The sequence below is a fragment of the Mirounga angustirostris genome, unplaced genomic scaffold (assembly GCF_029215605.1).
Source record: "Mirounga angustirostris isolate CCGP_5_RB_7025 unplaced genomic scaffold, mMirAng1.0.hap1 SCAF_8, whole genome shotgun sequence".
Classification (NCBI taxonomy): Eukaryota; Metazoa; Chordata; class Mammalia; order Carnivora; family Phocidae; genus Mirounga; species Mirounga angustirostris.
The window spans coordinates 12,410,332-12,425,318 of NW_026991716.1; the positions used below are offsets into that span (position 1 = coordinate 12,410,332).

At 39.0% G+C, this 14,987-nt stretch overlaps 1 protein-coding gene across 2 annotated transcripts in view; it reads left to right on the forward strand.

Moving 5' to 3' along the window:
* The window catches only part of DTNBP1 (dystrobrevin binding protein 1), a 121,400-nt gene that overhangs the window by 58,273 nt on the left and 48,140 nt on the right, over positions 1-14,987 (forward strand). For both annotated transcript variants that reach the window (XM_045866342.2, XM_064597148.1), the window contains exon 7: positions 1,858-1,880. In XM_045866342.2, coding sequence (XP_045722298.1) covers positions 1,858-1,880 — 23 coding nt within the window. The remainder of the gene's footprint in view (positions 1-1,857; positions 1,881-14,987) is intronic.

Below are 14,987 nucleotides of genomic sequence, written 5' to 3' on the forward strand. Positions count from 1 at the left end.
TCTGTCATCCCTTCCACCTCTCAAGGGGCTTGGGGAATTGCTCCTGGGAGGGCATCAGTGGGAAGCACTTCGAAGGTGTCTTTGCAAGATGTTCTCTGACAATCCATGTTGCCTCTCAGGTATTTTCAGTTTCATCCCTTTATTGGAGGATAAAGTAAGTTTTAGGCACGTTTAACTTGTACCTAATTAATCTTTCAAGAATGAAGTGGGACTGCTGGCTGAAGGGAAACAGTTGCATTATTTTTTTTTTTTTTAAGATGGGATTGAAAATAACATTCTTTGTCTCAGTTAACGAACTATGTTGCTGAAGCGCTGTTAGGAGGAATCGGGTGTTTTGGAAAAAAAGAGTGAGGTGACCGTCTGATTTCAGAGCCTTTCCTTGGCTGTGACAGGAGTAATCCATGCTTGGCCTCCCAGCAGGCTCATTGCCCGTCCCCCCACCAGCTGTTGATTGCAGTCAACTATTTTGGAACATGAGGGGTATTGTAATTAGTGGTGTGGAAAACTGACTTGCGAATTCAAAACAGCCCTCGATGTTTAGAAAAACCTAGAGTGCAAGTAAGAGATAAAGTCTCCTATTCTGAGTGAGATAACAAGCTTTAACTAAATAAACTCACCTCCTCAATAGTACTTCTTATCAGTACCGATAAAGAGGGAAAATCTAGTTAAAAAATTAGGAAGGAAAACCTGAAAACAACTTACTTTTTGTCAAAAATGTTTTGTCTTATGATTGTTCATCTATTTTCTGCTGCTGTACATTTCCCCAGGAAACTTGGTGTCTCAGGATCCTTAATTGACACTGACAAAATGACAAACCAGAGCATGTCCTGGAAGCTTGGCCCTTTTATATCAGGATGAGCTGTGGACCCCAGTCCTTTGATATGTGCTTTCCTCTTTCACTTAAAAGGGGAGATAACTGTTCTTATTCTGGATGATTATTAACCAAAGATCTCAAAAATCTGTTATTTAATATTGAGCCAATTGTTAAGTGCTTTTATAAATTGATTCTTACATATATGAGATGATTCATAACTGGTATTAAAATGCTTTTTGTGGGGCGCCTGGGTGGCTCAGTCGTTAAGCGTCTTCCTTCGGCTCAGGTCATGATCCCAGGGTCCTGGGATCAAATCCCACATCAGACTCCCTGCTCCATGGGAAGCCTGCTTCTCCCTCTCCCACTCCCCCTGTTTGTGTTCCCTCTTTCACTGTGTCTCTCTCTGTCAAATAAATAAATAAAAATCTTTAAAAATAAATAAATAAGTAAAATGTTTTGTTTTAATAAGTGTTTTAATTGTTTAAATTCTGGTAGAATTTTTTTAAGCCATTAGTAAAGTAATAGCAGAAAAACTGAAAAATTGTATTGGTAATTTCAGTTACTTTAGACTAATTGTATTGGTAATTTCAGTAAAGCATGTGGGAACATCCAGAAACACCACTCTGGGCTTTTAAAGTATATGCCTTTTTATTAAAATATAAGAGCAGTTTCCAGTAAGAATAGATTATTTTAAAATTTACATTTTCTTAACAGATAAAAAAACCCCAGACTCTTAAATACAGAGAACAAACTGGTGGTCGCCAGAGGGGAGGGGAGTAGAGGAATGAGGGAAATAGGTAAAGAGGATGAAGAGGTACAGATTTCTAGTTATAAGTAAGTCGCAGAGATGGAAAGTACAGTATAGGGAATATAGTCAATAATACTGTATTAATGTTTGGTGACAGTTGGTGACGACACTTATTGTGGTGAGCACTGAGCAATGTATAGAATTGTTGAATCATTTATGTTGTACACCTGAAACTAATATAACACTATGTAATTATACTTCAAATAAATAAAATTTACATTTTTTTTTTCTACAGGAAGGAACTCGAAACCTTCAAAGGTAATTTTGTGTTTAATTCTTCACTTTAAAGTAAATGAGAATTAATTGATGTCAGATGTTCTCTCTTGATGATGAACTCATTCCTTTTTCTTTAAATCAGTTTACATAAAAAAAAAGTTTACTTAATCCTGTTTTTGTAAGTTTTATTTAATCACAACTGGTTTTGATATCCTTTGAGCTATAACACATATACTAAGTGAAAGTTTCTGCTGATGACCGTTGCAAGTAATATGTTAGGATGGCATAGTCCTAACTTTGAGGTTGTTGTGAATCCTAGTTTGAGAAGATTCTGGTTTCTCGTGTGCACAGTCTGGGCCATGTGGAGAGGGCATGGTGATAAAGAAAGAGATGCGATCGATCCATCAGTCACCTGAAACTTCCAAAAGGTGTTTGGTGCTGGGTCCTGCTCTGCCATTGTCTTGTAACTTTGGATAAGTCTCTTGCCTTAATTTAATCTCTTGCTTGGTTTCTCCACCTGTAAAATGAGATGCTCTGTGAACTGTATTCTGAGATACCAAAAGCACCCCGCATTGCCTTTTCATTTTAGGGACCTTTTGAAGGTGGGGCACTGGAAAAATAACTCCAGGTCGTGTTGACCCTTGCTGGTCAAGGAACAGCACTAGTGCAAAATAGAGAAAACCACAAACTCTCCAGCAGCTCCAGCAGCTCCGAACCCTTCCAGCACACTGTTTTTCAATTGCTGATAAGCAGTTACTCAGAGAAGTCAGTGTTCTCTGACAGACTCATCCCAGTAACTAGGAAGGCTTTGAATTATTGCCTTTTATAGTACACATTAAACTAGTTTTATGCTTATTGTATTTCACATAGAAGTTAGTATTGACTAAGATTTACTGAATGAGTAAAGATTGTCCCATTTATCATTTACAGTTGAATTGTGTATGGTCTGTTTAGGTGTTTTGGGAAAATGACTAACCTTCAAGATAAAAGGTATAAAGGCTATTCCTGCTGTGACTCTAATTGAACAGACTTGTTTGGCTGGAAGATCTGTTTACCTGAGTACAGTTACAGTACAATGATTGAGTTTGTGGCTAGTTTGCTGAGGGTAATGTTAAGTGATCGTGTGATAGAATGTGTTCTCATGGTTATCATTATTCCTAATCAGTTTGTGCACCAGGACTCATGTACGTTATTTTCCATCTGTGGTTGAAAATAAGATTTGAAATCCTCATAAAATGTTCTTTTCCCTCTCATTCTTTCTTTTTGTAGGCTAGTATCTTCTTATATAACATTAGGAGAAGGAAAAAAGCAATCAAGTTAATACTGAAAGACAGGCAGGGACACAGATCATGCAAAATGTCAACTTCACTTCATCTCAGTACTGGAGCCTTCCCCCCCCCCCCTTTTTTTTTGGTATGACAGTATTCACAGTAAAAGAAGAGGCCAGCCATTTGTAAAAAGGTTAGGTAGTGTTACATATTACTCAAGAGAATAATTCAATTAATGCTGACATATCTCATTTATACACATGTGCCTAATTATGGTATGGCATGTAACGGCGCATCCCACCCACCCATAAGCCAAGTAAAGCTCTTATGTTTGAACAAACTGTAAATTGATTATTTCATCATATCAAAAATTTTTAGTACCAATATTCATTGAAAATTCTTTCCTTCTGAGGGTTTTGCTAATATTTCAAAAGCATGAGTAAAGGAGAAATGTAACTGTTCTTTCAAGACATTCACCAAGGAAGGAGGAAAAAAGAAAGGAGAAAAATCATACAAATTTTAACAGTTTCTTATATTGTTTGAATGTTGTCTTTGGTTTTCCGATATAGGTTACAGGAAAGCAAAAGATGTTACTTTGTCTAATTGTTTTATTCAACTCTTGTAGTTGTATTTGGAAGCTTTTTTTCTAAGTTGGTAAAAGGCTAACTTTGGGGAACAAAAACGAAATTAGTAACCCTCAAAGATAGTGGTACAGATCAGTATCATCCACGTTCCGGATTCTTCCTCTGTACCCCACGGATGTTAGTACATTCCCAGGTGCCGTCTTGTAGCATGGCTCTACAATATTATTGAGACTGGCTATTTATTGTTCGTTTTTTAAAATATTAGCAGGAAGGTTTTCTCTGTTCCCTGAATATTTCTTTGTTTTTTGTTTGTTTAGAGAGAGAGAGAGAGCCGGGTGGGGGTGGGGGGAGGGACAGAGGGAGAGAATCTTAAGCAGGCTCCCTGCTCAGTGCAGAGCCCGACACAGGGCTCCCATCTCACAACCCTGAGATCATGATCTGAGCTGAAATCAAGAGTGAGATGCTCAACCAGCCACCCAGGCGCCCCTCCCCCGAATATTGCATTTTTAAAAAACTTTTAAATGATAGTCCCTTGAATATTAAACAATAGAAAAAGGAGGGTAGGATTTCAGAAATCTTTAATTTTTATTTTCAGTGGGGAAGGAATTCTATTATTGTAAGCATGTGTAGAGTAAATAAAGTTTTCACAGTGCTTAAGGACATAGGAAATTGGCCATGAATAGACCTGTCTGTTCATTAGGCATTATTTATCATTTTTCCATTTTAATTTTAAAAATAGATTGTCATTCTTGGGGCGCCTGGGTGGCTCAGTCCGTTAAGCGTCTGCCTTCGGCTCAGGTCGTGATCCCAGGGTCCTGGGATCGAGCCCCACATCGGGCTCCTGGCTCAGCGGGGAGCCTGCTTCTCCCTCTGCCTCTCTCCCTGCTCATGCTCTCTCTCTCTCTCTCTGTATGTCTGTGTCTCAAATGAGTAAATAAAATCTTTAAAAAAAAAAAATTGTCATTCCATGTATAAATCTAAAAAATCACTCGTAAGATTTTTAAAGTATAAGTCTAGAAATATTGCGCCACTGGATTGGATATTGCTCGTACCGCCATCATTCCTAATTTAACATGGCTTTCTATGCAGACTCATTCTATCTTCACTTAAGCGCCTCACCAAATTAACCATCGTTCTCCACAGGATGTACTGACTGATACCCAGAGCATGCTGAATACTCAAGGCTGATAGGTACTCCCCAGTACACCCAAATACTTTTATTTCCACTACTTGCATTGAATGCTCACCCAGGGTGAGTTGTTTGCTCTCCAACTCATTTATACTTGTTATTATAATCTGCAGTTCAATTAAATATCAGAGAAAATGATGAAACCTCAGTGTTAAGGAGAACTGTTTGTAAGAAAACTAAGTTGACAGCTTTGGAAGACTTGGTATAGGTAAAATAGGTAAATAGATTTTAAAATTGCTGCAAAAGGTAAAATTCAGAATTAGAAAAGAATTGGGAAAAAATAATAAAAATCCTGAAAGGTTCCATACATGGATTGTTTCAAACATCTTAAATTCCTGCTCTGCTTTTTAAAATAGCCTGGAAATTTTATTCACGGTGTTATGGTAGCTTATGCAAGAATTTTCAATCAGTGGATCTATGCTCAAAAAATTCACGAATTGAAGTATGGTTATATTTTATATTAAAGTGTTTGTACATGTGTTTTTAATGGATTCCTATATTAACTGCTTTTTTAAAAATTCAATTACCGGGGCTCCTGAGTGGTGCAGTGGTGCTTCCCTACTCTTCATTTCACCTCAAGTCATGATCTCAGGGTTGGGAGATCGAGCCCCGTGTTGGGCTCCATGCTCAATGTGGAGTCTGCTTGAGATTCTCTCTCCCTCTCCTTCTGTCCCTCCCACTTGTGCTCTCTTTTTCTCTAAAATAAATAAATAAATCTTAAAAAAAAATTAAATGACCAACATGGGATCCAGTTGTGTGCTATAAGAGGATGTCCATTGTAATCTCTTTAATATAAAATTACCCAGCCATGTCAGAAAGGTGACAGACAGTGTGAAGACATGCCAGGATTTAGGAGTTAACCACTGTCACAGTGAGTGGATCATCATGAGAGGATGTAGGCAAAAGCAGCTAAGGCCAGCCTCATACAGTGTGATCACAGTTATGGTCCAGCTATGGAAAGTGAAGCCAAAGAAGGACATAGGGCTGGAGTGGTTAGAGAAATGGAAGACCAAGACAATTTAGTGATAAGGAAGGACAGAGAGGAGAAAGTTTACAGGAGAAGTGGTTATCAGTGATATAAGTAATGCAGAATGGGGAAATCCCATTGGATTTGACAGTGGACAGATTGTCATATTGGTAATTGGTAATCGGAAAGAGCTATTTGTAAAGGGAGAATCCAGATTGCAAATCAGAAAATCAGAAGTGTTATGAGAAGTTAGCATACAAAGGTGATGTGAACTCAGTATTCTTTCAAGAATGAATGGAAAGAAATGAAAAAGTAACATGAGAGAATCAGGGTTAAGGTCAAGGGAGAGGGTGAAATTGAGGATATTAAGGAGTTGAGTAAGATCCTGGAGAAGATGGAAGGCAGTGATATCCAGATGAATTATCCTTGGAAAGGATTCAGGGACATCTCTTTCCCTGAAACCTTAGAGAAGGAAAGATGCCTGGTAATATGGGGAAAAGCTGACATGGAGGGAAGAAACAATTTTTTGAGAATCCATTTAGAGTAAGATGGTCTGAATTTTGCAGGGCTAGGCCCAGAAGTAGAAATAAAAACTGAAGCAAATATGCTGGGAATTGGGAGGACGCATATAGTGGATTAGCAGTGTGGTAATCTTGGAAGCCAGTGAGAGCATGGTTAAAATGCCTGGCCATGGAATTCAGGCTAGCAGGGAGAGGCCTGACTAGACCAGGAAAATAAGCAAGCTATGAGGCACTGGGGATGGTGTGCACCATAAAGATGGAGAGCACGGCAATGGTTGAGGTAGATCTTGGGATCAAAGATGGAAGTTTGAAATCTTAGCGGTGGAACAGTTCCCAGTGATGACAATCGCAAAATTTGAGTAAAAACAGAAGTCATAAAATTGTAGAGGTTATCTGTATCAGAGTTCTGACGCCACTGGGGGTCTCACGTGTTTGGATGACTCTTGGATGTGAACTGTAGATACTTCTGGCTTGGCAGCCTTAGCATGCTATAAATCTGGATGTATGATGTATGGTAGGTGGTAAACTTGGGTAGCGTTTGTAGATTCCACCCAAGAGTTAGCTTAACATGTAAGGTACGACTGTCCAGCTGCCATTTGGCAATATTGAAGTGATGGAGACTCAGGTTGGATCATATAACTGCTCTCTGTCCTCAAGGAGCTAAAGCGCTGGGATAACGCTTGTAGGATAAAAAGGCAGATCCATACGTTTAATGTAATGTAAGAAATATTATAATAGAAATAAGCACACTAAGGCAGGAATAATGGACTACTTAGAGAGAGGCCGTGGCACTTGAGCTGGATCTGAATGAGGAGTGCTTACCAGGTTGGAAAGGGTAATAAGGACATTCCAGAAAGAGGAAAGAACAATTGCAAAGATGCAGAGATGTTTATTTCGAGAACACAAGTTAAGATTTAACTTCTTGTTCAATGAGGGAACTACAAATAATTTGTTAACAGCTAACACATATGGTGTGTGGGGCAGAAGCAGTGAGGGCTGCAGTTGAGATGTAGGCAGGGACAAATGATACACAGCCTCAAATGTCACAAAAAGGAGTTTAGACTTTTTCCTTTGGGCCAGTGGTCTCCAAGGAGGGATGTGACTATGCAGAATAATAGGAGTAGAGAAGAAAACTGGGGCTTCACTTGTTTCTTTTTTATGCCTCCCTTTTAGACTGCAGTTTTGTGTATATTATATAATAAACTGGTACAGGAGTTCATGTATATGATATATAAATATACAAATCTGGGTTACATGTTAAAGGTTTTTAACTCATGGTGGAAGTCCATGGTAAGGGAGCTTAGAGGAGGGTTCTATTGTAGCTGATAGACACAGGGTAGGAGTGGGAGAATGCTAAGGTTTATTATGGTCGTAGAATCAGATGTGCATTATAGAGCAAGTGTTCTGGTGTCATGTAGATCGGTTGGAGAGCAAATCTAGAAGAAGAGATTTGTTGGAAAACTGAGAAAGATTTGGATTGACGGTAGTGGTAGATTGGAGAGAAAGACACTGGGTGGAATCAAAAGACTTTTCTAACTGCATGGGGTTCCTTCTTAGACTTCTGGCTAGGACATTTGCACACATAGGTTCTTTGCATGCACCAAGCAATGTGATACAGGTCAAAACAGATTTGGGAGGGAATGGTAGTGAATTCGGCTGTTTTTTTTGGGGGGGGGTGATAAAAGTACCACTTTTGCAGGCAAGTTCCCCATAACCTCACATGGTATCCAGTAGATTGAGAAATGGTTTTATCATTTATCCAGTAGATTGAGAAATGATTTTCGACAACAATTTTATTGAGGTTTGATTTGTGTACGAGAAGATTCCTCCATCTTTAAGTGTACACTTCATTGATTCCTACTAAATTTATAGAGTTGTGCAGCCATCACCACAATCGAGTGTTATGGCATCTCCATCCCACACAGTGGTTCCTTTCTGCCTGTTTGCGCTCAGTACCCGCTTGCCTTCCCAGGCCCAGGCCGTCAGTAATCAATGTCTGTCTCTATCAATTCACCCTTTCTGGACATTTCATATAAATGCAATCATACAATTTGTAGTCTTTTTGCATCTGGATTCTTTCACTTAGTTTTAAATTTGGGGGCTTCATCCATGTTGTAACATTGTTCTTTTTTTATTGATGAGTTGATATTACACATACGAATACATTACATTTTGTTCATGCATTTACCAGCTGATGGACATTTGGATGGCTTCCAGTTTGGGACTGTTAGGGATAATGCTGCTATAAACTTGCACGTGCAAGTCTGTGTGGGGACATATGTTTTCATTTCTCTTGGGTATATAGCTAAGGCTGGAGTTTCTGGGTCTTAGGATAAGTTTAAATTGAACTTTTTAAGAAGCTGTGTGACTGTTTTTCCAAAGTGTCTGCAACGTTTTCCATCCCCACCAGCCACGTGTGAGGGTTCCAGTTTCTCCCCTCCTTGTCAACACTTGTTATTGTTAACTCTTACTTTTAGGTCTGTGATCCATTTTCTCTCCCATGATCCCTTCTGAGTTATTTTTTCTGTTTGTGGGATGTAAGAGTCTAAGTTGTTTTTTTGTTGTTGTTTTGTTTTTTTACATATCCGTATCTGGTTGTCCCCGAACGGTTCTTCCGTTGGACTTTCTTTTCCCCCATCGAATTGCTTTGGTAGCTTTGCAACAAAACAGTGGCCATAAATATAAGCGTTTATTTCTGGATTTTCAATTTTGTTCCTTTTAGTCAGCACCACACTGCCTCGATTACTGTGGCTTTGTAATAAGTTTTGAAATTGGGAAGGATGAGTCCTCTAACTTTGATCTTTTTAAAAATTGGTTTGACTATTTCAGGTCCTTAGGAGTTCCATATAAATTTTAGGATCATTTTGTCAATTTCTTTAAAAAAGAATGAATGCCGGGGTTTGGGTAAGGGATTGTGTTGAATTTATAGAACAGTTTGGTGAGAATTGCTGTCTTAATATTGAGTCTTCCAATCCATGAACAAGAACTGTGTCTCCATTTCTTTAGGTCTTCTTCAATTTTTCTCAGCAGTATTTTATTTTCCATCTATAAGTCTTGGACTTTTGTTAAATTTAGCCCTAAATATGTTATTCTTGTTGAGTGAATTCTCTCTTGATCATACTAAATTTGAGGTGTCTGTGAGACATTACAAGTAGAAGTGTCCAGTGGGCCCGTGGACCTTAGGAGAAAGATCTGAACTATACTTGGGAGTAGTCTGCATATAGGTAGGAGGGGAAGCCTTGGAGAGCAGGCAGAATCCACAAACAGATGACCATGGATAGAAATCTAGGAAGCACTACCATTCACCGGACAGAGAGAAGAAGAGAACTTCAGTTGACCCTTGGACAATACGGGCGATAGGGGCACTGACCCCCTGTGTGGTTGAAAATCTGTGTAGAACTTTCGACTCTCCAAAAACTTAACTACTGTAGCCTGTTGACTGGAAGCCTTACCAATAGTGTAGTCAATTCGCACATGTTTTGTATGGTATGTGTATTATATACTGAATTCCTAAAGTAAGCTAGGGAAAAGAAAATGTTATTAAGAAAATCATAAGGAGGGCGCCTGGATGGCTCAGTCGGTTAGGCGACTGCCTTCGGCTCAGGTCATGATCCTGGAGTCCCGGGATCGAGTCCCGCATCGGGCTCCCTGCTCGGCGGGGAGTCTGTTTCTCCCTCGGAGAAACATTCTCTCTCTCTCTCAAATAAATAAATAAAATCTTTAAAAAAAAAAAAAAGAAAATCATAAGGAAGAGAAAAACACATTTACAGTGCTGTCCTGTACTTATTGGGGGAAAAAATCACATGTAAGTGGGTCTGTGCCGTTTCAAACCCCTGTTGTTCAAGGGTCAGCTGTGGTTGCTTATCGTGGAGGCTGAGGACGGTCAGCCGCAGAGGTGAGGGTTTGAAAATTAAGCAGAACATTTCCAGGAAATGTCAAGAAGCAGCGTCCTACTGTTGTGGAGAGGGCAAAGAGAAGGGTCGCTTAACCTGGCAGTTGGACGCCGATTGGTGGTTGGTACTAGGAACGGTTTCAGCAGCAGGGGTGTTCACGTGTGAGGGGGGAGTGGAGACCGGACGGTGGAGGATCAGGGCATGAGGGGAATGCTCTGCCTTGCTCACCACCATCACCTGGGTGCTTGGCACATTGGCAGTTCCTGAATATCTGAATGAATGAGAGAAGTAGATACAGTGCTTTCAAAAGCACAGGCTCCGGAGGAAAGGAGAGGGTAGAGGAGAGGGTTAGGTTCAGACGAGGAATGTTTTTTTAACGTGTGAGAAACTTGAATCTATTTGTACGGAAAGGGAAACGCAGCTGTAGAGACAGAGAGGCTGAAGATGAGGGAGGGGGGCTGGCAGAGCTCTGACTCAGAGTAGACTGGAAGGAGTGGGGTTTCGAGCATACTGTTCTGAAACAGGAAGACGGCTGACAAGCATTCATAACTATTGGAATTGTGATGATTTAAGATACTTATTAAAAACACATAGCACACTCTAAGCCACTGGTTAGTGTTGCTGAATTTGAAGACAGCTTTAGGCTAAATTTATGTTAAAAATGCAGTGGGGGAAATCTAAAGATACCTTATGTGTTCTGAAATGAACTATATTTTTAATCGTCATTTTATTACTTTCCGATAGTGAGGTTCCTTCTCTCTTTTGGCATATCATGAATATATCTTTGTGCCTAAAGGACAGATTCACATGAAATGAGTGTATTTTCAGCCCCCACCCCCCATTGTTGAGCAGCATTTGGTACGGCCCCAGATCTGTGCATACATCTTTGCACACCAGAGCCCCGAGAGCTTGCATTTGGCTTTTACAGAGGCAGTAGATTCCGATACATGTCTGCTTAAGCCATCAGCAGAAAACTAACAGGCTTCCTACAGTCTCTTTGGAAAAACCTGTTCCTGTCGCTCCCTTTGTTCTCCATCTCAGAAGATGCACATCAGGGGAGCTGCCTGGTAACTGGAGCGTTCACTTGACCAGCACTGAGCTTCGGTTCACTTGTTCACTTTTCACATCCATGTCATCTCCAGGACTCACCGAAAATAGTCAGAGGAATCCCTGTAGGTGGAACTTTATTTTATGTTTTTCCTTCACTGCTTTTCTTTATCATTTTTACCTCCATGCTTGAGTACATTGTGGTGTTTGCATGGTATACAGATGGTATGTTACTAAAAAACAGAAATTAAATTTCAGTTTGATTGGAATCTTCAAGCAGTACATGCTAATGAAAGCATGATTAGTTTCTTTATATTACCAAGTAATAATTACCAAACTAATAACTAAAACAAATAAATTAAAAAATGTTGCATGGAAATCTGGGACTTTGGATTTTATAATATTGTGTCTTATCCTCCATCAGGCGAAATATACCAGACAGTCATTCATATGAGGCAGCGTTTATATTAAAAGGTAAATATAAAATACCAGGAAAGTCATGGCAGCTATTAGAATAATGAGTCCAGTTCTTATGGTACAGCTCCATAAAACTAATTCGGCATCCCTTGCTGCTAATGTGTGCATTTTGCAGCAAGCAGTTAATATAGCTAAATATGTGAGCCCTAGCCAACGGTGGAAAGTTAAAATTCATCCTATGTCTACTATATGGGTTTATCTAAAATGGCTGATTTTCCCAATGGATTTTGAAAATGTCATAATGCTTCATACGGCTTTAAAAAATATGCATCCTTTTCCTGATTCTGCAGAACTTCAACACACCTTGTATCACTTGTTGGCTGGAGGCCATGGTTTTCGTGATGTCTATATGTGGCATTTTTATAAATACATATATGAGGATACTAAACTTGTGGAGTTTACTGCAAACAATTATACCGTAAAACTAATCAGTGGGATTTTTTTTTGTTGAGAAATCTATTTATCCATGGAGGAAACTGAATAATTTTAGATAATTATTGCATTTTTTTTTTAAACTCCATATTATGCCTTTTAGGTGTTCTGCCATGTTAATATATCATGCCCTGTCAGAAGCCCACTTGTTTTCACGGGGAAAAATGAAAGAAGTACATGTTGTCCCGGTATCTTATTCCATCATGATTACTCTGTTTTTAGATACAAATAAGAATAAGGTACATCAGACTTAAGTTAAATGGAAAGTTCCTTCTTTTTCTCTCTCTCTCCTGTCCATCTTGTGTATAGTATTAGCAAAACCCTTCAGGCTTCTTCAGCTTAGATATATTCACTGAAGCAAAATGGTAGCTCAAGAATTCATTATAAAATTGGAGCATTAATGGAATGAAATTTTAACTTGAGGTATTACCACCTTCTTGTTCATTATTTAATTGTTCGGGAATAAACTGGTTAGAGTGGAGGAAGTGAGAACTTTAGTGTTTATTTTTAAAGTATTTATTTATAGGGACTTTATAATAAATGGCATTTTCTTCCCTCAGCCATGCTATCTTAATATAGTTGTTTTAAGAGTAAAGCTTTGAATATAGATATGATCTGGTATTCAATTTTAAAACTTCATATTATTCATTTAAGAAATTACTCCCTGAAAATCTTGCCTTGTTGATGAATACTGGCAAGATTTTTAAGTATCTGCTCTTCTTCCCCCCCAAATATATGTATATTCGTCTTTAAAAACCAGGTTTATATTTTGTAACTTAGTATTTAAGTAAAGTGACTATCTATGTCCTGTAGTACAAAAATATTTATATCCTGTCTGCTAATTTGGGTTCTTAGTTTATTTTTAAGACCCAGTTGATTCTTTGTTCTAATCCCCTATCAGAAGATGCTGTACCGTGGCATGACCTGGGACTCTCGAAGGTGATGTTTTATATTCCAGGGGAACTGGAGTTCTAACAGCTTGTTTGGGTATTAAACTACACAAAAGTAGAGCCTTGAGTTTAGGTTGTGATCCTTAAATGTTACCTTTCTGTGATGACTTATACTGATGATATACCACCGTTGTATAAGCAGTAATTATAGAATAGTGTGTTGTAGCATTGCATGAGGACAGCTTTGTGTGGTTCATGTATGCTTGGTATCATGAATGAATACAGCTGTTCTGTCTCATGACCTTTCTGCCGGAACACAGTATAAACTTGACAGCAAAAATTACACCTTTCAGAAAAGTAAATTCCAGTACCACAAAAAGGAGAGTTCTATGAAAATGTTACCTGTCAGGTTCAGAAAAAGATTTTATATGGAGCTGCGTGATTTCGTGTCAGGTTTTTGTGCCGGAAAATAATGTGTAGGCTCTTGTAGTGGAAACGGTTTCGGGCACCTTCTCAGAAGACTAGTAGCTGCCTGGTGATTTTTAGTGACTTCAGGACAGGGGAGAAGTCAAGTGGCCCTCTGAGCCCTATGCTCTCTCTCTCTCCTTAAATATTCATCTGACTTTCCTTGTGGATCTGTGCCCATTCCATGAATAAAAGTCTATGAACTTTGGTCATCAGTTTGACCACAGTTGAGGAATAAAACATTGTTTACCCTAAGATAAAGGAAGTAACTACAGAAACACTGGAACCATACCGAGGTGCTTACTTCACGTTTCTCTGGTTCTGAAGGATGGAAGCGCTCATATAAGGTAACAGAGAAGCCTAAGGTACTTACTAGCAGGCTGCTCACTTCCAAGTCTCTAATCATTGTCTAGAAAACTTATGAAGGAAGTACTGTAGTTGTAGATACGATGAAATTGAACAGTCAAACTTACTAGGTGAGGATCACTCATAGTTCTGTTAACATTTTTTTTTTTTAAAGATTTTATTTATTTATTTGAGACAGAGAGAATGAGAGACAGAGAGCATGAGAGGGAGGAGGGTCAGAGGGAGAAGCAGACTCCCCGCCGAGCAGGGAGCCCGATGCGGGACTCGATCCCGGGACTCCAGGATCATGACCTGAGCGGAAGGCAGTCGCCCAACCAACTGAGCCACCCAGGCGCCCTAGTTCTGTTAACATTTAGTTGTAATTGAAAGTAAAAGTACTTGTAATGAAAATCGTCTCAGTAATTTCAGAAATGGAATAAAAAATAAATAGTATTTGAATATACAAACTTGACACCAGGATTTGTTCCTTTTTCATTTTGTAAAATTAACGTGGTGCAGAATACCAGCTGCACCATAACAGCTATTAGAGTATAATCCTATTATTTCTATTAAAATTATAATAAAGAGAAGGACACGATTAAGTATCTGTAGTATGCTGGCTTATTCTAGTATCACAGTAGCTCAATTAGTATGATAGTTACTAACCCGTAAGATGAGAAAATTGAGACTCAGAAGTTCAACAAGTCACCCGACCAGTGAGCATCTCGACAGGGATTTAAACCCAGGAATGTCTGCCCTCAAAACTTGTGTTTTTCCATAAGAGACTCTTAATCATAGGAAACAAACTGAGGGTTGCTGGAGGGGGGGGAGGTGGCGGGATGGGGTAGCTGAGTGATGGGCATTGGGGAGGGTATGTGTTGTAATGAGCACTGGGTGTTATATAAGACTGATGAATCACAGATTTATACCCCTTATTATTATACAAATAATACATTATATGTTAATTAAAAACAAACACATGTTTTTCTCACTTCGCCACAGCAATTCATGGGAGGTGAGGAAAAGCAATCAGTAAAAATGAGACTAATTTTCTGTTCCTGTAGTTTTTTC